The sequence below is a fragment of the Lissotriton vulgaris genome, chromosome 5 (genome assembly GCF_964263255.1).
Source record: "Lissotriton vulgaris chromosome 5, aLisVul1.2, whole genome shotgun sequence".
Taxonomy (NCBI): domain Eukaryota; kingdom Metazoa; phylum Chordata; class Amphibia; order Caudata; family Salamandridae; genus Lissotriton; species Lissotriton vulgaris.
In genome coordinates, this window is record NC_141693.1 from 215866136 (window position 1) to 215891279 (window position 25144).

Sequence of the window (25144 nt, forward strand, 5' to 3'; positions counted from 1 at the left end):
GAACTTCTTCTCCACATCGACTGGAGACTCAACATCGATCGAGTCCGAGTTCGACCGGGTCTTCTCTACGTTAACCGCCGGTGTCTTCTCGATGGAGATCGTCGGTGAATTCTCGATGGAGATCGTCAGTGACTTCTCGACGGCAATCGTCGGTGACTTCTCGACGGCAATCGTCGGTGACTTCTCGACGGCAATCATCAGTGACTTCTCGACGGCGATCGTCGATGACTTCTCGACGGCAATCATCGGTGACTTCTCGACGGCGATCGTCGATGACTTCTCGACGGCAATCGTCGATGATGATTTCTCGACGGCGATTGTCGATGATGATGATGATGATTTCTCGCCGGCGATCGTTGATGATGATGATGATTTCTCGCCGGCGATCGTCGAGGATGATGATGATGACGACTTCTCGACGGCGATCGTCTGTGACTTCTCGACGGCGATCGTCTGTGACTTCTCGACTGCGATCGTCTGTGACTTCTCGACTGCGATCGTCTGTGACTTCTCGACTGCGATCGTCTGTGACTTCTCGACTGCGATCGTCTGTGACTTCGACTGCGATTGTCTGTGACTTCGACTGCGATCGTCTGTGACTTCTCGACTGCGATCGTCTGTGACTTCTCGACTGCGATCGTCTGTGATTTCTCGACGGCGATCGAAGATGGTGAGTCGACAGCGATCGTCGATGGTGAGTCGATCGTGATCGACAATGGTGAGTTGACGTCGAATGACGAGACAATGTTCTCATGGCAAACTCCGAGGTGTAGTGTCTTTTGACAACGAACGAGGAGGTCTCACCTTTGATTTCGCCACCTCTTTTAAGATCTTCTCCTCGACATGGAACGTCGACGTCGTTTCGACCCAGAGCTATGAGTCTACAGGTTGGTGCTATACCTGCTCTCGATGTCTTAGTCTTCGATGTCGACAGGGACCAGCGCCGATTTTCAGCCCTTCTTCTTCTGGGAAGCCCCCCAGGAGGCTGAAGACAGAACCCTGGTAGAGGACTGATCCTCTCCTCGCCCTGAAGTCCCACCTGTTGACTTGGCCTGCTGTTTTCTTCTTTCTTCTACTCCTGAAGCTGAATCTTCTCCCTGTCACGCAGGGTGCGCCTGGAAAAGGTTTTACAAATGGAACAGACATCAAGGACGTGAGAAGCAGGCAGGCAAATAATACACACTATATGAGAGTCAGATTTGGCCTTCTTCCTTCCACAGTCTGGACTGGTATTTTTGACTGAAAACTGTGGAATTCCTGTCAGAAAAAGACAGCAAAGGGAAAAGAACGCCCAAAGACGTCGAGTGAAACTGTTAGTAGTCAAATACTGAAGAGATTTTTGATGAAAAACACCAAAATTGGTAGAGCTCAATGCTCCAGGACCCTGTTAGCAGGAGCTGGAAAAAACCAAAAGTAACTGCCATTGGCTGTGCATCATGGGATACTAGTGGTCTCTGGAGATTCTTAAAGGCATATCTTCTATTTTGAGTGAGACATATAATGGCATCCTATGGGGCTACTCTGTCCAACCCTTTCATCTCTATAATGAAAAAATTAGTTTTGTGAAGGGGAGTTTTCCAAATATAAGTTTACTGGCTATCTTTTTTTCACTTCAAGATGAAGTCGTGGCCAGTGTAGCCTAGCTAGTTGGGCTGCATTATTGTCTTTTCTATCGCTTAAGTGTCTTTGCATGCCTTCCTGAAGAAAGGCGAAAAATCCAAGGAAGTGCTCCGGGATCCCAGCACGTGGGCTGGACTATTCAAGTGCTTAGGACTATACACGGAAATTCCATACAAGAGAATTCTTGTTCCATGGTTTAAATCTTTATTTGTACAATCTGGTTGGGCTGTGTTGGATGTTTATATTCTAGAGACACTATATGTAAAGTGCAAAAAAATAAAAACTTAAAAAAATAGTTAACGCGAAACAAATGTTTTGGGTACAAAAACAAAATGTGCTCCAGTATTCTACATAATGTCAGGGAGTCTCAGCAATGTTTACGGAGTTAAGATCACATCCACTTCAATTATAAAAACTCTGATCATTAACCAATCTTACACCTTGATATGGTCACACATATCACTGCAATACCAATAGAGATACATTTATCTGGGATCTTATTGGCCCCTTCTCAGTTAGATTCAAGCATCCAAGTGAACACGGTTCAATGGTAAAAACCCATTAAGGTTACACTTCACTTCTAGCACATATCTCCAGGACATCGCCAGCGGTCAATACTGGGTGCCAAGAGGAGACTGAATCTACACTGAATGGAACAACCAGTCAGATAGTCACTCAAAGCATCTTCTCTCACAGGGTAAGAGCATAAGATTTTAAGATCTGTAAGCAAGATAATCCTCTAGCTCTTCACCGCTTCCCATTCAGTGAACAAAAAGAATGCTCCTGACCTATGGTCCAGCTTTTTACCATACTTGTCTCCAGGAAGATAAATAAAACAGTAAGACACTTCTAAACAGGTCCTACCCAGAGTAAGAGGAAGACGGACATCACTATACCGATCTTAAAGCCCCAGTATCCAACTATTTACTTCAGAATACATTTATTAGGAGAGGTATATCACCCAAACACCCCTCCCTCAAAACTACGCTCATGCTTATGAGGAAATCTGGAATAAAGATCTTTCCATATTAGTTTTCATCACCTCCCCAGCTCACCCACAATTACATCTGAAGAGGAAAATAAGTCAAGGAAAGGCCCAAAAGCTTTGTCCTTCCACCAAGAAGTATTTCCTCCTGCCCCATGATAAGTCACCTGACCAAAAATGAGCTAATCATGCAGAAGGACTCACCTGGCACCTCCACCTCCCAGCACCAAGGCAATTGCATTTCCGGTTAGAACACGCGCTAAGCGAGAAAAGTCACTATGGCGGTCCGGTGGCTTCTGGAAGGCTCGCTCATACATTTCAATCTGTAAAAGATATACAAGTGTCATTTGCTTTGAAGAGCTTAGAAGACCAGAAGACCAGTAAACTCCTGTCCACCATGCATCAAGCCTGTCCACCATGAATCAAGCCTAGAAGCAGTTATGCATCAGGGAGTTAGACTAACACATTTTTGTGCTGGTGTCCGCATCACCACACTAATTGCATTAGTCATGCACTATAAGCACCCTTGACCATCCCACAACGAGGTGCACATTTAACTCCAGCTCACCTGCATACTATAAAAGAAGCTGCCAGCGAGCTAAAATTGCCATGTTTTGCCTGTGCTTCTTACATTTTCCTCTCACAGTTGTGAAAATAAATCCGGATAGGGTCTGTTGTCAGGCTTTAGATCAACAATGAAGTTAAAAAGTTCCCTTTGGACTAAAATACTTCCTATCACTCCATACAACACACTTAATGTCACTCAATACCACCTGTCACACTTGGAACACCTCCATTAGGAATACAACAATTCTTATAAAAATTTATTTTATTTTATTAAAAAATCAAAATTGAGAATCACAATATCAAATCATCACATGAAGTACATAATAAAAACATATCAAGGTATCACAGTGCCCTGCGTATATTAAAAAACAATCAAAATACATAATAAATAAAGTTTGTATTCAAAACACACATTAATTAACACAACATGAACATCATGCATTTCTGAGCATAAATCCCATTTGGAAATATTACTAGTAGTACTGGCCCAACTTTGTTAAAGTGACATCAGTAATATGCACACTTGGGAAAGATCCTACTTTACCCCACAGCACCCTTGTACGTAGTGAAACATTGTCAGAACGAGGTTCACAGTGGAATTAATATCATATAATAGCACAGTTGTAGGGTGCACCCCAGACCACACTGATAACAGAAGAATAAGTAACTTACCTTCGGTAAAGCCTTATCTGGTATTAGACAAGATCTAGTTGCAGATTCCTCACCTTAGAATTATCCCAGGAACCAGATTGAATTAGGAAACCTTTCTATTGAAGTACCTTTGCGTGTAGATAGAGGGCGCCGAGCAACTCTGTAACAATGTCGTCCTTTGGATGGGACGTCAGCAGTGTCCATATAAGCCCTCCCCAAAGCGATGAAGTCCGTTTCTTCTGTGTCTAATTTCCATGCTAGAACGCAAAGCCACGTACAAAAATTGCAACGGAAACAGTGTGCCCAAAAAGAATCATCTTTTTTAAAAACGATTACATTTGTTTTAGCGTTGAATGGATTCCAAGAGGCCTCAGGATCTTCATTGTGCCTACTCTAACAAACCTCAAAGCTCAGGTATTTAAAGCTTGGATGGAAAATACAACAGAATGTTTGAAAACGATGTTACAGATACTAGTAAAGAACGCATGGGAAGAGCACAAAGAAATATTAACAAATATAGGCCCTGTTGGATGAATTGCAAAAAAAATCAGATCAAAATGGAGTAAAAAAGGTTTTAACATTTGTTGATGAAAAAATCAAAACATTTGAGAAGCAAGTGATCGAGAGGAGACAAAGAAAATTCTAACACGATGAAAAAGACTATCTGAATTTATTTATTAACTATACAGTTAATTAAAATCATTACAGTAAAAACAATCAACCTATTAAAGTTAAAACAATGATAAAACTTCAATTTGTAGTAAAAAAAAATTGATAAATGGGATTTGCCACCTCTCCCCAGTTCCACCACAATCAACCTTCCCCAGGGTTTGTGATTATGATCGTGTAGCCTTATTCACAATCCAGAATCCCACATTGTTCTATAAAAATGGGTACCATTACAAAAGGACTATAAAACAGGCAGAATTTTAACTTTTGCAAGAAAATGTGATAAAGTACCTGCTGATTTCACAAGAGATAAAGCAATGGGATTAGCGGACAAAGGAAGATGGGAGTCTGGAACTAGTTTAAGTTCAGATCTTGAATCAGTGGATAGTAATGCCTCAAATCCTACAGAGTTGCTGTCTTTTTCCGAGGACCTGCGCCTCCTATAAAGGAGCAATGAACACTCACTCAGGGGGAAACCAAGAGGAACAGGCAGAGGCGGAAAAACAAAGCAAAAGAAGACGAGAACACCGCAGAAAAGAACAACAGTACTGGCATGGGAACAAGAGGCCAAAATACGAAGACCCAATAATGGATGAACAACAATTAAAGGTATTCAATCTTTCTGAGCGAACTATCACTATGACTGAAGAAGAGGTCTTGAAACTTGGTTTAACATTCTGTCCTGACACCTCATTAGACTATGTGCAGACACGGATAGACCAGTATAAATTTATTCGTAAACTGAAATATTTAAGATTCATAACATGCAGAAAAAAGTACCCTCGTCACACGTATTATCACAGATATGGGAATACGTCACCCTTACAAATTGAAGCTATAGGGACACTTAGAATTCTTCACGATATGAGTGATCACTCATCGGTTGATACCACACAGACACTCATCGATCCTTTTGATCCAGTGCAAATTGGAACAGTGTCAGAAATGTTTGGGTTGGACCCAGGGGTACCAAGTGAAACAATGCTTTGGGTCAAATCTAGGTATGTCAAACAAATAGCAAAGGATAACATCGATATATTCCATGAGACAGTTACTCTGGACATGATGAAAATTATAAAGAGAGCACCAACACGTAGTAACATCACTAAGAGTGAATGGAAAGCCATCACAACCTTACAAAAGAATGACAGTATCGTAATTAAACCCTCTGACAAAGGGGGAAATGTGGTGGTCATCAGCAGAGAACAATACATACAGGAAGCTCAAAGACAGCTGATTAACGCCTCATGCTATGAAAAGGTTAATACGATTTATCTAAACAACTTAAAGGATAGATTTCTAGTTCGTCTCAAGGGATGATTTTAAAGTCAACTCTTCAATTGGGATGAGTACCACTTCCTAAAGAATGAGACACCCACTACCCCCACAGGCTATTTATTACCTAAGGTACAAAGATGTACCGAGAACCCCCATGGTCATCCCATAGTTTCCTCAAAGATAGCTTGTTTGAACACACCTACATCTATGTTTTGTTTTTGTAAACAAAGTTTATTAGGCATTTGGAAGACATGTCACAAGTGCAGCAGCTATATTTGCTCTATTAGCAAACAAACATAAGGATTATCTTGGCATGACTATACATTACTGTGCCGGAGTCCAAATGTCTGTATTTTGCCCCCACTAGCTTCTGTATCGGATGTTTGCTGTGCACACGTTAATAAATGGTTCAATGAGTAATTGAACCCCCATCAGATAACTCCCACTCCCCGTAGACCCATCCCCCTCCTCCCGCATGTCTTGTGTCATTAAGCATCCGCACCCTTCTCTGTGTCAGCCTCCAAAGACCTCCACCCAGCTCTCCTGTCTTCCAATTTCTGGATAAGGCTTCCGTTGGGGGCATACTTCCCTTCTCCCTTCCCCCATGCATTGACTCCATACTTGTGTACAACCAACTGCCCACGATTATTCCCGGTTTCCCTCTTCTGCGATATCATTGAGCTGTTTTAACTGCATTGGCAAAGCTTCCCACACTCTGGCTGCTTCTAACACCTTCTCACTCCCAGTATGCCGAGCATTTCGTAAGCAAATCGTCCTGCTGCAACCTGCCCATCATTTAAACTCCTTTCTCCATCTGCTTATGTTGGGACCTCCCCTTGCTTTCCAATGACTCGTAATATCTAATGTCGCTAATAATAAACACAGGTCTTGAAATTTGCTGGTGACTTTGTTCTTAGAAGTATGTGGAAATTTGTGCAAAAATCAGTATCCTGCTGCCATAGTTATGTCTTTTTCGGTAATTTCCGCTAGGAATTCCGTTACCTCCCTCCTGTAATTCTCTATTTCCAGGCAACTCCAGAACATATGCAGAAACTCCACCCCTACTTCACCGCAATGGGGACCCACTGCAGTGCCTGTGTTTCACTTATTGATGTGCCCTGAGGTAAGATACGCACTATGGAATACGTAAAAATTAACCAGCCGGAATCGAGCATTTCTAGTGACTTTACTGACTCTTTCTGTTAGTGCTCCCCATGTGTTTTCCTCCATAGGTTCTCCCAAGTCCTCTTCCCATTACTGATGGAGCAGTAAGTGGGAAGAGTGTTGCACAGCTCAACCTTCTATATAAGCAGATGACCGTCTTTAACGTCCCCGCTGCAGACACCACATATTGGCAACCTTCATCTAACCCAGGTTCAGTTAGACCAGCCCCCTCAATGTTTACGCATTTCTGCAGCTAAAGATGCATTAAGCAAGAAGTCGCCCCCTGGTATCCCATTTTGCTCGCTAAAGTCCTCGAATGGTAGTAGCATGCCATCCTGGTATAATTGCCCTATGGTAAGCACTCCAGCTTCCTCCCATGCCCCTAGCCGCCTCCAATCCGCTCTGTGAGGTAATATTTTAATTGAATCTCCGGTGCATAAAGGCGTCTCACCTTAGTTCTCTGTGACCTTCTGACCCAGTATTTGTAGATCACATGTGTCTCCGCAGACACCTCTCTCTCTCATACAGGCTGCCTTATCACTATCCTAGATAGGAGGTCTGGAGCAGGGAATCCATCTCCCTGCTGCGCTGTTCCCCGAAGTTGGCTGACCACCCATTTAGTTAGCCATTGCAGTTGAGCTGCAATGTAATAGTATTCAAAATCTGGCACCACTAGTTCCCCTTCTGCCTTGGGTCTCATTAAGGTCGTGAGGGCTAATCTTCGCCTTCCGGCTCCCCACAAAAATTCCGTCGCCATAGTCCGGAGCTGTTTAAACCTATCCGCTGGGACCCATATTGGTAGGACTCCAGCAACATAGAGGAGACTTCGGAGGGTCACCATCTTTAATAAGGACGTCCTGCCTGCCAGTGACAAGGGAAGGGTTCCCCAAAATTCAAAATTAGCTTTTGTTCCTCGTGTAAGCTTTCCAACATTGCCCTCCAGAAGTTCCATTCTATCATGATATATTTGTACCCCTAGGTATGTGATGCATCTCTCTTCCCATTCGATCCCTCACACTGCCTGGGGCTTCTCTTGCCCCTGCATAGTAGGGAACAAGCTTGATTTTCTACAATTCCCCTTAAGGCCTGCTACCTTTTCCAGTGCTAAGAGCAGTTCTGTAGCTCCCTCTAGTTCTGCTTCTGTGTTTCTCAGAAACGGGATTAAGTCATCAGCATATAAGGCTATATAATGAATATGCACCTCTACTTTCAGCACGCTGTATTAGTTTCAAGTCCTGGCTTTAGCGGCCAGCGGTTCCATGTCTATCGTGAACAGTAGAGGTGATAACGGGCATCCTTGTTGTGGTCCCCTCTCTAACCTATACCCATCTGAGATGATCTTCCCTGTCCTAAACCGAGCTGTGAAATCTCTATATAATAGGGCCGTCCATGCTTCAAATTCCTGGCCTAATCTGAAAGTCTGCATCACTCTGAACAAATACGGGTACTCGAGACTATCGAACGCCTTTTTTCGATATCAATTGTCAAAATAATTTCTTCCTCTTTGCAGTAGGAGTCAGCTCCCAGCACTCTTAATAATCTCCTCACATTCATGGCTGTATATCATGCCGGCATGAACCCAGCCTGGTCCATATGCATGAGATTTGTCATGAGCGGTAAGAGTCTGTTTCTCATGGCGGTGAATTGAGACACAAACGCAGTATGCTATCCGTGTTGAGGAAATATAAGAGCAATAGAGCCCGGTCATCTGGATAAAAATTGGGCGCACATCTAGGCCCCCCACAGAGACTAGTTGTACAAAGGGGTGGCTGTGTCTTTTGCAAAAACCACTTAAGTTAGAAAATTTAAACCGCAAGACGCAAGGCAGATTGCCCACGAAGAAAAACCTTTTAATTGCTGGAGACTAGGACCAGTTAGAGGCTAACCACATATGAAGTCATATCTTGAGTTTGGAATTTACCAAGTAGAGGAGAAGGTTGTGTACCAAGTAGGCAGAAAGTCGGATACTGCCAACAGGAAGCATCGTAGGGGTTCTTTAAAGAGATACCCTTTTAAGATATTGATAAAAGAAGCAAAGGTGGAAGGATTTCTTTATTACTTGTCCTGAAGATGGTGGAAGTAATCATATAGTTGCACTGTAACACGTCAACGCAAATTCCATTGTTAAATCTGAAACAGGACAAACAGTATAGTGACCGTTTTTTTGTCATATGCAGTGTCTCTAGTTATCTACAGATTAACACAACAAGGGCAGATTGTTGCTTCCTCATTCAGTTTTTTCTTATGTATGGTGTATCTTCCATTGTCGTCAAATTGCTGCTATTTTATGTTATGTTTTTTGAGAATTATGAATTTCTATCTGTTTTAGTTTTCGTCATGATGAGTTTTGATGCTCATTTTTAATATTGAAATGTATTGACTTGGGATTGAAAACTTTTTTAAACATTATCTGTTCTGTATCAAATAAAACATTTTTTTCTGTAATATTAGTAGTGTATCGCTTTTGGAGTTGTTCCAAATGTACGAGTGTGGTATGTATGGATTTTATTTATAATTTTGTCTCGTAGTCCAAAGGGTAAAATCTTTTTAACAACATTGTTACTGGTGCTCTGTCCCTTTCGGACTCTATGAGCCCCTCTCCTTGGTTTCAAGGTTGAGCATTGTCAGAGGCCTATATGCTGTCTTGTCATGTGCCTGCTTCCCTGGCTTTAACAATGGGACAATTAAGGCCTCCCTAGTGGTCCCCGGCAGCTTCGCCTCATGTTTAGCTTGGTTGTAGAGCGCTACCCTGCTACTGCCCAGCAGATCTATGTATGTAGCATAAAATGCAATGGGAACCCCATCTGTGCCAGGCGTCTTATTCCTGGCCATGGCCTTAACAGCTCCCGTACTTCGTGCAGCTCTATCTCCTTCCCCAAAGCTTCTGCCTCTTCCACATAGAGTGTTAGCAAGTCAACAGTTTCTACATATTTGTCCAGTTCTGCAGCTGTACGGAAAGCTATACTCCGATATAGTTCAGTATAGTAGTCACAGAAATGCTGATCGATATCCTGCTGTCGGTATCGGGTCCCCCTACTCGTCCCTCAGCTCCAGAATAACGGAACCCCTCTTGGCTGGATTGGCCAGCAAGACCAGCAGAGCCCCCGGCTCATCTCTCTCCGTATGAGCCCTTGTCATATAGTTCTTGTAATCAAAACAGCTCAGTCACTCTATGTGCCCTGCCACCTCCTCTCTGGTCTCTATAACTTCCCTCTGCTTTTCTGCATTCCCAGGCCTGTCACGTTCAGCCTGTCTCAACCTCAGCTCTGCATTCAATATATCACTCAGAAGGGTCCTTCTCACTCCTACCCCCTCAGAAATACAGTGACCCCTCATGCCCACTTTTAACGCCTCCCATTCTATGATGATATTGGGGCTGTGCCTTCATTCTCCGCAAAGTATTGTTCTATGGCTGTGCAAATCTCGGCCTGGTATACCTGATCATCTAAGACATCTCCATCTACCATTTTTTTTCTACATATGTAAAAGATTGGACCTCTTATGTGAGAAATATGAAACACTCTATAAAAGGTGCAACATATACATTGGGGACAGGAGAACTGGTTGGTGTGTCTAGATGTTGAAAGCCTATTTACTAGCATACAACACATAGATAGTCTGAAAGCTTGCAAATATTTCTTGAAATCCAGGAGTATTCACCTATTAGAGCACACTCCTATGTAGCTTCAGATGATGGAAATTTGCCTTACTTGGAAAATGTTTTCCTGTTCAACAATGTATTATACAAACAGACACAGGGAACATCCATGGGCACCGGCTTCACTCCCAGCTACGCCAATTTGTTGGTGGGCTGGTGCTCTGGAGGGAAGCCTTTGAGAATTGGACAAAAAGAGTGAATCTATGGCTGAGATACATAGATGATGTGTTTTTTGTGCGGGAGGTAGCTGAGAAATACCTGAAAACCTTTGTATTTGAACTGAACAACAATGCAAATTTAAAATTCACAATGCAGCACAGTCAGAGAAGTGTTGATTTTCTTGATCTTAGGTTAACCATAGAGGATGGGAAGTAGGAAACAGATCTGTTTAGAAAAGACATCAGTGATGTCATTTGAGATGTCATGAGTGATGTCACTGACCATGTCATGAGTGATGTAATATGTGATGTCATCAGCAGTGGACTGCGGGCGCATGAGTTATAGTTAGCTGAACTAACTATAACGGGGGAATTTCAATGGTTTTGTATGAGTGAAATGTCCAGCTAACTATAACATGTGTGAAACCTATGTTTTTTCCAGTGAATTTCTAAGGTTTTTTAAATGCTAATTCCGAACTATAACGTGGCTAAAACCTATGGTTTTTTTCAGTGAATTTGCAAGGTTTTTTAAATGCTAATTCCTAACTATAACGTGCCTAAAACCTATGGTTTTTTCAGTGAATGTATATATATATATATATATACACATACATATATTTGTTGATCTCTCCTCACTCAGAAAAGAAGTTGGATCGCACAAGAAAACCTTCTTTTAGGCAATGTAGACATTTATTTTCAAAGGAAACTCCAAAGCACTCCAAACACCAACGCGTTTCGATCTCCCACTGAGATCTTGTTCACGGTGCCGCCCTTCTCTTCCAATTAGATTATAAAGGACTTGTTTACATTAATGCCCTCCCCCTTCCCTCCAGGCAAGGCATTCTGGTCATTGTGGTGCTATTTACAAAAAAGGTGAATATTTACAAATAATAAATACATATTTAACCGAAATTGGTAAACAATATTGTAAACTTATATAAAAAAATAATAATTAGAAAGTAACAAATTTATGCTCAAATGTTAAATTCACATTAATTTAAACGTATACATTGCTAGCTTTGCTCATGTTTGTTAGCAAGTTTTTGAGTTCATTTCCTTAATGCCTCCAGTGGCAAAAGGACATTGTCGGCACTTAATCAAGGTATTGTTCTTTTTACTTGTTGCCATGTTCCTTGTTATCTTGCTACAACCAAACAATTGTGTAGTTTTTTTAGAAATATATCCATGGCCAGTTCGTCAAAATCTTGCTCTAACCAATCACATGTGTAGTGTACTGTATATTTTCTCTCATCTTTTCATACCTTTACATAAACTTGTCGTGCACCAAAACTGAAAAAGACTAAATGTTTAAAAACATAGACGATGATGCAAGGATCTAGACATGATCGATAATGTTCTGCCAGATTTACATTAGTTCATTCCAGATGTATGTACATTTCCTCACTCTGGTTCAGACCATACGGACTCATGGTTCGTAATTTGAGGATATATCTTGATTCTTTTTTCCTCAACATCAGTTCTCGATTTCCTCCTCTTACTGGTTTCTTTACTGTATCAATCCCATAGATTTTAAGATGTTTCCACTCACTGTTATGATGGGACTCCATATGCTTGGCAACTGCATTGCTTCTGTCTTTGTGTATGGTTGCCCTTACATGTTCCAAAATCCTCTTTTTTAGTTCATTCTTTGTACTGCCCACATATTTTAACTCACATGGGCATTCAATTACATAAACAACAAATGGTGTTGTAGAAGTAATGAGCTCCTCAATTTTCCAAATTTTTCCATTTTCCAACATAATTTCCTGGGTTGGTTTACATATTTGACAGATCTTACAGTTGAAGCATTTTTTAAAACCTTTTCCTTTCAACCATGCTTTTTTCTCTTCTTTGAAAAAGTGACTCTTTGTCAGGCGATCTTTGAGATTTGGTGCTCTGCGAAATGTCATTTGTGGTGTATCACCAACGATGGAGCCGATAGTAGTATCCATTTTTAGAAATTTCCAATTCTTTTTGAGAATATTTCTGATTTGTTGGGACTCATTTGAAAAGGTTGTTATGAATCTTATCACATCTTTTTCACTCTCTTCTTTTTGGATTGGTTGCAATAAGCTGTTTCTATCCTTTCTGCTTGCTCTTTCCCAACCTTTCTTTATATGATTTTTTAAGTAGCCTCTTTTTTCAAATCTTTGGCTCATGGATGTACTTTCTTTGTCCCATTCTCCTTCTTCCGAGCATATCCTCCTTAATCTCAAAAATTCTCCGTAGGGAATGTTCTCAAACAAACACTGCTGGTGAAAACTGCTAGCATGCAGTGTCGCATTAGTTGCGTTTTTTTTCCTATGCAGACATATATATATATATCTATCTATCTATATATATACAAAACTTGCAGAACCCATGTTGGAAATAAAGCCTCACGAAGGTAAGTGAAACGCCCTATTTATATGGTACAACAGCCTGCCAGCAGGAGTGATCACAGAAGCTTAACGTTCATGAGTTGAACGCCAGACGCGTTTCAGGTAGTAATCCTTTCTTCAGTGGCGTTTTCGGCAAATGTCGGCTACAGGCGCTAAATGAAGAGCACATGGTTTAACATCCCCAGCTCAGGTGGGCGTGGCCTCTAAAAGCCTTCTGGGTGATGCAGTCCTCTTCTAATGTTCCACAGTGGGCGCGCGCCTGCACGCCAGCATACAGTGACAGCCATAATCAATTTGAAGTCTCTACGGCACCCCCTGCCTTGCTTTTCATGCTGTCAAACAGGGCTTGAGGCTGGAGTCCTTCTGCATAACCCCAGCTCGACCTTCGCTCCGTGACTGGCTGCACCCTCGGGTAGGTCGCTTCCCCGCTGCTACCCCTCCCCGTGTGCCAGCAGCCCCTGAACCCGCGCCACCGATTTTCCCGCCGCTGAACCCCACCGTTTTTTCCCGCCACTGATCCCCCCCTGCGGCCCCGCCCCCCGTGCCCATTGGCAGCCTGCCCTCCCGCCTCCCAGCTGACCCTTCCTACCCATCCCACTTATGGAGACCACGCCGCTGGCGCGCCAAAGGCAAGCCCATCTGCGCCCGTCCGCGCCCAGCGCCAGGACCCCTGGTCCCCGAAGATGCCAGCCAGCACGATGGACGTACGACGCCACCACCCTCAACGAACTCAAACCCGACCGGAACCCCACCTGCTACCGAGCCACACCGAAACGCACCCACGGACCCTTCACCTGCCAAGCCTGCAAGTTCACCTGCCTCCGGACCATCACCGCACCCGAAAGGCCAGGCACCAGCAACAACCACCTCAAGTGCATCCTGCTCAACACCCGCTCCGTCCACAGACACGCCGTCGAACTCTGGAACCTGCTCGACTCAACATCTCCAGACGTCGCCTTCCTCACGGAAACATGGATGAACGCCTCCTCAGCACCCGACATCGCCATAGCCATCCCGGATGGATACAAGATCACCCGGAAGGACCCGGAAGGACCCGGAAGGACCGCGTCAACCAGACCGGAGGAGGCAACGCCATCGTCCACAGGAGCACCATCCGCATCACGACCAACTCCGACGACACCCTCACCGCCGCCGAGCACCTCCACTTCCAGATACACACCGACCCCAAGACCACCCTCAGAGGCACTCTCATCTACAGACACCCAGGACCACGCACACAATTCAGCGAAGCCATCGCAGACTTCATCAGCCCGCACGCCGTCGCCTCCTCTGACTACATCCTCCTAGGGGACCTCAACTTCCACCTGGAGAAAACGACGACAGCAACACCACTACCCTGCTGGACAACCTCACCAACCTCGGACTCAAGCAACTGGTGAACACCCCCACCCACTACGCCGGCCACACGCTTGACCCCGTCTTCTCCTCCAGCAAGCACATTGCCTTCAGCCACTCCACCGGACTTCACTGGACCGATCACAGCTGTGTCCACTTCAGCTTCAAGAGAACCACGACTCCCCAACACCCGCAACAGCTGGAGCAAGATCACCGCCGACCAGCTCACCACCTCCCTCAGCCAGAACCCTCACGAACCAACTCGACGGACCCCAACAAAGCAGCCCGCATCTTCACACAATGGCTCATCAACTGCGCCGACGACCTCGCACCACTGAAGAACCCTCCCAGCAGATACAGCAGCAAAAAAAGCCTTGTGGTTCACCAACGAACTGAAAACATCCAAGAAAAACTGCTGCACCCTCGAAAAAACCTGGCGCCACGACCAGACCACAGAAAACATGACCGCCCTCAAGAACGCCACCCGCACACACCACCAGCTGATCTGGAGAGCTGGGTGCATGCCGAACTCAGCGCCCTCCTGAAGAAACGGACAGTGGACCCCACCGACCTCAAGAACTTCCACCCCATCTCGCTCCTCCCTTTTCCTGCCAAAGTCATCGAGAAGAACGGATCCCTCGACCCCTCACAGTCCGGTTTCCGAGCCAACCACAGCACCGAGACCGCCCTCATCGCAGCCACCAATGACGTCAGATCCCTGCACAACAACGGGGAAACAGCTGCCCTCATCCTCCTGGACCTCCCTGCAGCATTCGACACAGTCTGCCACCGTACCCTAATACAGCGCCTCAGCAACATCGGAATCTAAAGGAAAGCACTGGAGTGGATCACCTCGTTCCTCGCCGGAAGAACCCAGAGTTCGCCTCCCCCCGTTCCGATCCGCGGCCACCGAAGTCATCTGCGGCGTACCTAAAGGATCCTCGCTCAGCACCACCCTCTTCAACGTCTACATGAGCCCCCTCGCAGCCATCGCACGCCAACACAACCTTAACATCATCTCATACGCCGACGACACCCAGCTGATCCTCTCCCTCACCAACGACCTGGCCAACGCCAGAGCCAGCCTACACGAGGGAATGAAGGACATCGCCGAATGGATGAAGAACAGCCGCCTGAAGCTGAACTCAGACAAGACGGAAGTCCTCATCTTGGGATCATCCCCCTCCGCCTGGGACGACTCCTGGTGGCCCCCTGCCCTGGGCACCACCCCCAAGCCAACAGACCACGCACGAAACCTGGGCTTCATCCTGGACTCCGCCCTCGTAATGACCAGACAAGTCAACGCCGTATCGTCATCCTGCTTCAACACCCTGCGCATGCTCCGTAAGATCTTCCGATGGATCCCCACCGAAACCAGGAAGACGGTCACCCAGGCACTCGTCACCAGCCGAATGGACTACGGGAACACCCTCTACGCGCGAACCACTGCCAAACTACAGAAAAGACTTCAACGCATACAGAACTCCTTCGCACGACTTGTCCTGGACATCCCCCACCACAACCACATCTCCGCCCACCTGAGAGACCTGCACTAGCTCCCAGTCAGCAAGAGGATCACGTTCAGACTCCTCACCCACGCACACAAAGCTCTCCACGACCTGGGCCCCAAATACCTCAACCGCCTCACTTTCTACACGCCCACACGCCAGCTGCGATCGACCAGCCTCGCCCTCGCCACCGTACCACGCATCCGCAGAGCCACCTCCGGAGGAAGATCCTTCTCCAACCTGGCGGCCAAGACATGGAACTCCCTCCCCATCCACCTACGGCTGACCCAGGACCATCTCTCCTTCAGGAAGCAACTCAAGACCTGGCTTTTCGAGCAGTAACGGACCCCCCCCTCTACCAACGCCTTGAGAGCCTTCCGGGTGAGTAGCGCGCTTTACAAATTGTTCTAATTGATTGATGGTAAGCACAGCGTAAGCAAAGCCATGTGACTTTAAAAGAAGATTGGTTCATATCACTTGCTATTAGAACTGTTGAAACTTCCGTCCCATTTTAATAATTCTACTTTGACTTTCTAAGAAGAAGCATCTCTTCTGAGAATCCTTTCAAATAGAACGAAGTTTACCATAATAACAGCAATGGACTCATCTCCCAGCCATTCTTCAAAGGAATATTTAATTCCTGAAGAACCTCCAAGAGGAAAGAAGCTCTAATTTGCCAGTTTTTTACTTTTCCAGAAGGGCAAAAAAGGTTAATGCTCCAAAACAAACCTGTAAAATTTTCCAAACTCTTTCAAGGGGCGATCCATCTAAAACATACTCCTTTGGCACAGCAAATATGGAGCAACATGTGGAAAACGTACACCCCAACAACTTTGCTCGAGCTGCAACACGGAGGTTGAAGGACAACCCACCTGCTGCTGCACCAAGCAGATCAACTGCTGCACCAGCATTTTCAGCAAGTAGTCCACACCCACAAATTGATCCTGATTTTGTTAAAGTTAAAATTCTATGCATTTATTGCAATAAACTTTTGTGTTATGGGGAACAGTCTATTGACCTGATAAAATGCAGGAAGCAGGAGCATCGCTGTCCTCTGCGTTAGTTTTTTTTTTCATTCTTTTGTTCCTGTTGGACACTTCCAAACCTCGCATTATAGAAAAAAATTGCCCCCTGAATTTGGCCCCCCCCCGGGAGCTAATTAAGAATAAAACTGACTTCTAGTTTTTTTTCCTTTTCCACCGCGCACGAGTACCATACGCGTACCCGCGATTTTTTCATTTAAAAAAAATAATAATGTTGTGCCTAAAGATCCATGAGGAACCCCCTGAGCATGGCCTAGAGGGTCAGCATGTTTCTACCCTGCCCCCTTTCCTTATTTTTCAACTTTGTTTTACTGTTTTCTTGTGACTCAGTGCTACTGAGGCAAACTAAAATATATATATATGTCAAATGTGTATGTAGAAGTAAACTGTATAACAAGAGGTGTCCAAGAAGGGCACATATAGACGCCCACCACGTCAGCAAGGGCCAAGATGGACCAACAGCAATCTGGCAACCAACACATGCTCTTGTATAAAAGGAAAAGAAGCAGAAAACAACAACCCCAACTGGATAGTGATAAGCAGGCGGCCGAGAGATGGCTGAAAAGAAAAACAATCTTGCTAGAATAGAGAAAGACGACCACTATGGAGAAATGTAAAAGGGTCAAGTTGAACAAGGCCAGCAATGGGAGGCCTACGCAGATAACTACTCCCTGTCGGAGGGAAGAATAACAGAAAGGGAAGGAACCTGGCTGAAGTAGGGAACAAGAAGGAGGAAATTGCATGGAAAGACCAAAGCCACAAAAGAAGGTCCAAACCACGGAACGAGCATAAAGAACAGAAGTAACAATTGAGAAAGTAGTGCCTACAACCTAACGAGGAGGTGGCTAGAAGGATAAGGAAAGGTCCGGATGAATGGGATGATCTGTGCCCTGAAAACAAGCTGTGACACATCTTAAGTAAGGGTCCTGATGTCACCCAAAATCATACTTGGCATACTCTTTAGGAGAGGGCAAGGGAACCACCCAAGGGGTTGCAACAGTATCCCTGCTCGCGGGAAGCAAGGGAAATACACCCTAGAAAAGAATCCTGGGATCGTCAACCTCCATATGAATCAGCCAAGAGTGGAAGGGCAAGGAATCCATGTTCAAGAAGAAATGAAAGATGAAAATAAATGGCTATAAACCCCAAAAGGGGCAGAAGGCACAGCTAAAGAAAAGCTAGATCAGTTCCAACATTGGTGTTGGCATCAGAGGTGGGATGGAAACATCTCCAACAACACAACATCAACCATGGCAAAAAGTAACAGTAGCTTTGCACAGGGCAAAAGCAGAGTAAAGTAGGCCATGCAGAGGTATAGGAGAGAAAGAATCGGCAGGGTAAGCCATTCATGCCAAGTTATGGACACGGCACGTCCATAAGGGACCTAAGAGAGAGAAGAGGAGAGACTGGGTAGAAGCCTTTTTGCCCATGCATAGCGAGAGCCAGCACAAGAAGGGCTAGCATCTGAAGAGGGAAAATAAGCAACACCTTCCAGATCAGGGACAGAGAATGCACCTGAAGCCAAGAACCATGCCCCTTACCTTGTGTTTGCTGGGGAAGAAGGGTGCCAGATCGAGAGGAAGGAAGAACCCAGTGTGGAGAAAAACTCAACAGCAAGGGGGGGCATGAGGTATAAGTCCCCCATGCACCATCTTCCGACTTGGACCATTGCACCAAAGCACGGCATGTGGAGTCCCACCTAAGCAGTACCATATTGTCCGAAACAGATGGAGGAATAGCTGTAAGGAATACAGACAAAGTACCCAGTAGGACAGAGAGCAAGGCAAAAGTGCAGCTACACAAAATCACTAAAATACCCCAATGAAAACTTGACGAATAAAGCCAAGAACAATGTGCAGCCACCGGCGTAGAAACAAAACAGGCCAAGAAATAAGATGCTTTAAAAACAACCATTGTTTTTTGCAATTTTAAAAACAACCAGAGACACACCATGTCAGGGGTAGGAGAGCAAGAAGCACAAGTTACTTACCTTCGGTAACGATATATCTGTAAGAAACAGTAGTTAGTGTTAGATTCCTTACCTTAGAATATCCTCAGGCGTCAGACTGGATCCGGAAAGTTTTGCGCAGCAGTACCCCTGCGCGTTGGTAGGCGTCGTCTGCGGCTCCGCGTCCGTCGTCGGCGTCGGGATTACGTCGGAGTACTTAGACGCCGCCCTCGCGCACTGACGTCAGTTCTTATACACAGCTTTTCCGCGCCAGAAGCGCAGATCCATGATAAAAACCGACACTGGTGCCATGAAACTAGGGCCCTCAAAGGGAAGAACCGTAACCCTAGATTTCGGTTCGCAGAACGGGGAGGATGGGTGGGGCGGTAAGGAATCTAACACTAACTACTGTGTCTTACAGATATATCGTTACCGAAGGTAATTAACTTGTGCATCTGAAAGAAAAAGGTTAGTGTTAGATTCCTTACCTTAGAATAGATACCCCAGCAATACCAACCCCGGTTGTGGGTCTGCAAACCAAGATCACACCAGAAAGATCTGGAGAACGAAACGGACGAAAAAGCCATCACTCAGAACTTGGCTGTCCAGGCAGTAGTGCTTAGCGAACGTGTGCAGCGAGACCCACGTAGCTGCCTGACAGATGTCCTGCAAGGGGACTCCCCATCCCAGGCCAGTAGTAGCCGCTGTGGCCCGAGTGGAATGGGCACGCAGCCCCACAGGAGGCTCCTTTTTAGCCAGTGAGTAACAAGCCTTTATGCACAAAATGACCCATCGAGAAATGGTTCATTTGTGCTCCGCCCGTCCCTTCATAGCGCCCACGTAACCAACAAAGAGCTGGTCGTCCACCCGGAACTGGCGTGTGCAGTCCAGATAAAATGAGAGCGCACGTTTTGGGTCCAGACGGTGGAGCCTCTCTTCCTCTTTCGAGGGATGCGGAGGAGGAAAGAAGGTGGGTAAGGTGATGGACTGCCCGATGTGGAAGGCTGTGACTACTTTGGGCAGGAAAGAGGGACGCGTTCTCAAGACAACTTTGTCCGGATGGACAGAGAGGAAAGGAGGTTGAGAAGATAGAGCCTGGAGCTCACTCACTCTCCTGGCAGAGGTGATGGCAACCAGGAATGCAGTTAAGAGTTAGAAGACGAAGATAGCAATTGTGAAGTGGCTCAAAGGGAGCGCACATCAAGTAAGTCAGAACAAGGTTCAAGTCCCACTGAGGCATCACGAATGGAACAGGAGGAAACATGTGAGTGATGCCCTTCAAGAATCTACTTACAACAGGGGACTTGAAAAGAGAAGGCTGATCAGGAAGCCTTAAGAAGGCTGAAATGGCAGAGAGGTAGCCTTTGATACTGCCCAGAGCAGAGCCCTGCTGGGCAAGAGAAAGAAGGAAGAGGAGAACCTCTGAAAGGGGGGCAGAAAGTGGATCCACAGCCTTTGCTGTGCACCATGTCACAAATTTGTTCCACCTGCAGGCGTATACCGATTTTGTGGAAGGACGCCTGGCTGCCAGAATCACATAAGAGACTTCAGGAGGCAAGTCAAATGGTCTCAACTGTCGCCGCTCAATCTCCACGCATGGAGGAGGAGACTGGACAGGTTCGGGTGGAGGACCGTCCCCTGCTGCTGCGACAGAAGGTCCTCCTGAAGAGGCAGACGAATCGGGGGATCGATTGACATGCTGAGTAGGTCGGGATACCAGTATTTTCGTGCCCAGTCCGGAGCCACAAGGATGACTTGTGCCCGGTCGTCCCTGATCTTCATCAGCACTCTGGGCAGAAGTGGTATAGGCGGTGAGGAAAAGTACTTTTCGATCGACAATCATTTTTAACAAGACTCCATTGGTTTTTGCATTGCCATCTCTTGGCAAACACTTTCATAGGACCCACCTGGTCGTTTTTTCTGATGTACGAGAAAATTCTATCAATACGACAACAATCCATTTTTGCAGGCCTGCATTTCTGCCCAGGAACCGCCACCCGTCCAACTCCCAGTTCTCTGCAGTTCATCAGAGAGCCACATGGCCCTCACCCCAAGTGAATGATTCCTTTCTCCTCTCCTGCTCCCAGCCTGATAAAACATCCTTGACACCATGATCAGGTTATCTGGACAATGGTCTGACTGCTGAACTTCCATTCAGACAATCGGAGAATGGCTCGTAAAGCCAGGGCTTTTGATCAAGGCAACTGGGCAAAGAAACCTGAGGAAACTAAGCCCCGATCAAAGCTGAACTAACATTTGACTGTGTACCTTGCCTTGACCAGATCACTAACTACAAACACCACCTGGATCCAGCTAATCAACAACAAACACTGCCCTGATTGAACAATGGACTAACAGCCAAATGAATGTAATAAGAAATGTATGAAAGGCATGTAAGCTACCGAGTGAAGTAGCAGCCTCCTCTGTCTTGTCTTTGACTAGCTTGGGACTCTGTTCCATAGCACGGGCTATTGAAATAAATCTGGGTTCCTCCTGCAGACGAAGGCTCCTGTGTCTCCGTTTACTACGTATGAAGGGTATGGAAGACTTGGGCGGTTCTCCCGCTGCCGAGACCCTGTAAGTGGGTTATTCCTGTTCTTCAGAAGAAAGGCGTACAACAGACCGCAGCTCCACTTGCGACGAAAGGCGTCTCCGAGCGAGTACCGCCTTGGAAATTCCAATGAGCAGAACTGATGACATTGCGCGCTCTCTTCTCTGGCGAATAGATCTAACCAAGGCTCTCCCCATTGCTGAAAGAGACCTTGCGCCACGTCAGAGTTCAGACGCCATTCGTGATCCATCATGCACCGACGGCTGAGTTTGTCCGCCCTGGCGTTCAAAGAACCTGCCAGGTGTTGAACCACCAGGGACACGCCCTGGTGTTCCAGCTATTGCCAGAGGCGCAGAGTCTCCTGACAAAGGGTCCACGACCCCACCCCGCCCTGTTTGTTGCAGTACCACATGGCGGTGGTGTTGTCCGTGAACACCTGCACAACGCATCCCCGGACAGAGGGAAGTAAGGCTTTCAGTGCAAGCCGGATCTCCCGCAGCTCCAGAAGGTTGATGTGGAGCTGGGACTCCGCCGGAGACCAGAGGCCTCTGATCTCCCTCACTCCCATGTGGCCTCCCCATCCAAGGAGGGACGCATCCGTCACCACTATGTGCTCCGGTTGGGGTAGGGAGAGAGACCTGCCACTGACCCAATCGCGGTCCGTGAGCCACTACTGCAACTGTATCGCAGTGCCCTCCGAGATCAGGACGTGGTCTGACAGGTTGCCATGATGCTGGGCCCACTGAAACTTCAGGTCCCACTGCAGAGCCCGCATCCGCCACCTGGCGTGATGCACCAGAAGGATGCAGGAGGCCATAAGCCCCAGAAGCCGTAGCGTCAACCTGACCGAGACTCTGGATAAAGGCTGAAAGATTGGAATCAGAGCCTGAATATCCCGAACCCGCTGTTCGGGAGGATAAACCTGATACTGCGCCGAGTCCAGAACCGCTCTGATGAAAAAGAGCTTCTGCGAGGGGCACTGGTGTGACTTCGGCACGTTGAAGGAGAACCTCAGCAGGTGCAGGAGGTCGGCAGTAGTCTGGAGGTGCCTGAATGCTGTGGCGAGCCCGCATTCAACAACCAGTCGTCGAAATAGGGGAAGACTGACACCTCTAATCTGCGCAGATGAGCTGCGACCACCACCATCACTTTCATGAACACCCGAGGGGCACTGGTAAGGCCGAAGGAGAGCACGGTAAACTTAAAGTGCTCGTGGCCTACCGTGAACCGCAGGTAGCGCCGGCAGGACGGGGATGTGGAAATACATGTCCTGCAAGTCCAATTCTACCATCCAGTCTCCTGGGTCCAGGGCACCTAAGACCTGAGCCAAAGTCAGCATCTTGAACTTCTCCTTCGGGAGGAAGCCGTTGACATTCCGCAAGTCCAAGATAGGGCGCAGGCCCCCTTTGCCTTCTTGGGAACCAGAAAGTAGTGGGAGTAACAACCACACCCTACTTCCGGCCCACGAATGCGCTCGATGGCCCCCTTGGCCAAGAGGGCCGTAACTTCCTCTTGCAGAAGTTGCAAGTGATCCCCCGACACGCGGTGGTACGGCGGTGGCATGGCTGGGGGTGTCGCCTCGAAGAGGAAGGAGTAGCCACTTCGGACGATTTGCAGCACAATCCTGTCCGATGTGATGGTGCGCCAGTGGAGGAGGTGATGGCGAACCTTGCCCCCACTGGCGTCAAATGGGCCTGACAAAACGGACTAGGAAGGCTTTGAGGCGGATGCTGCTGGGTGGACGTGTACTGGTCTCGCCCCTGTCCCCGCCACGGCATTTACCACGTTCGCCGCCGCACTGGATGTTAGTCTGAGGCCCGTGGCCAGCAGGCCGTGAGAGGGCGCACCTTCCTTGGTCACGAAAGTGGCGAAAGGCAGCAGGTTGCTGGCGCTAACCCGACAGGCCCATGGACTTGGCCATAGCCCTGGAGTCCTTGAAACGCTCACGCGCACTGTCTGCCTTGTCGCCAAAGAGGCGACGGCCATCAAACGGCTTGTCCATGAGTGTGTTCTGGACATTAGCCGAGAAGTTGGCGAACCTCAGCCAGACGTGGCGGCGAACCGCCACCGCCGTGGAAATCGCCCTGCCTAGCGAGTCCGTGGTATCCAGCCCACATCGAATAGAGTATTGTGCTGCATCTCGCTCTTCCGCAAGGGCCTAGCCAGTTTTGCCCAGGCCTCCTCAGGGCAGTCTGGCAGCACTTCAGCAACCGTGTCCCACAGAGAGTGGGTATAACGGTCCAAAAGGCAAGCGGTGTTGACCGCCCGCAACCCCAAACTTAGGGAGGAGAACAGCTTCTTACCAAACTGCTCATACCTTTTGGATTCCCGATCAGGTGGAGCAGTCAGGAATGCGGTCTGGGAGTTAGAGACCTGGATAACCAGGCTCTCGGGGTGGGGTGGGTGGACAGGAAGCTAGGGTCGCCCGGGGCCGGCGGTGGCATCTTCCAACGTTCCGATCTACAGGGGGGCCTGTAGCGGGCCTGGACCAGATGCCCAACAGAACGTCAGTAAGGGCCTCATTAAACGGCAGTAGAGGCTTCGAAGAGCTTTCCTGGGAGTTAAGGACCTCGGTGAGGAGATTAGTCCTCACGGCCGCGACTGGGAGCTCAAGAGCCAAGGCCTTGGCTGCCCTTGTCAACACCACGCTGTAAGCTGGCCCCTCCTCCTTAGCCGCGGTAGGAGGGGAGACAAATCCAGTGTCGGGCGAAGTGTCCAAACCACTGGCCTCCCCTAGATCAACTGTCCAGTCCTGAAACAACTGGCACTCCTGTGCCAGAGGGTCCTCAGACACCTCCCAATCCTCCTCGCCCTCCATCTCCTGGTAGTTAGGTTCAAAAGATGGGGCCGGATCATAGAAGAATTGCTCTTCTGCCGGCGTCGGATGTGGCATCTGCCGAAGCCGGTCCGAGGCCGGATACGGACCGAGGGGGGACCGGGGACGTCGTCGTCCGGGGACAGCGTCAAGGGCGACACCCTGGGGGTCTGCACTGGCGGAGGGGTCATAAGCTCGACCAGCCGCGACCCGGATCCGGATCCAGTGGGGCCTTGAGGCGTCGGGACCGGAGTCGTCGACGGTGCCGGGGCCGAAGCACCCGACGGTGCCGGGGCCGAAGCACCCGACGGCACCGGGGCCGAAGTACCTGACGGCACCGGGGCCGAAGACCCCGGCCCGCTTGGGCTCCCAGTCGGGGCCGCGGTCCCCGAAGGCACCACAGCGGGACCCGACGGAGGAGAGAGCGACCTCATGGCCATGAGGAATGCATCGATCTCCTCTGGCGCCGCGTTTAGCCCAGGGACCGGCGGGTATGGAGCTGGCCGAGGCGCCTGCGGCTCCGGCAGAGCCTCGTGGGCGATGTCACCCGAACCCCCGGCCGCATCGTGCGAGCGTCGGGGGGGAGTCAGAAGAGCGAGGTCATCTCTTCGACTTCTTGTGCCTCTTACCTGAGGACTTGGAGCCCGACGAATGGAATCGACTTGCCAAGCTGCGATGACTGTGGCCCCGCAACCGGTCCCTCGACCTCCTTCTGGACCGGGACCTCGAGCGGCGCTGGGCCGACTGCCGGATCTCGAGGCACTTACAGGACCACTCCCGCCTAGCCTTCGA

General features: G+C 47.7%; 1 protein-coding gene across 1 annotated transcript in view; it reads right to left on the reverse strand.

Moving 5' to 3' along the window:
• The window catches only part of PNPLA7 (patatin like domain 7, lysophospholipase), a 1710105-nt gene that overhangs the window by 612118 nt on the left and 1072843 nt on the right, over nucleotides 1-25144 (reverse strand). Inside the window, exon 26 of the mRNA XM_086921192.1 lies at nucleotides 2810-2928. Coding sequence (XP_086777318.1) covers nucleotides 2810-2928 — 119 coding nt within the window. The remainder of the gene's footprint in view (nucleotides 1-2809; nucleotides 2929-25144) is intronic.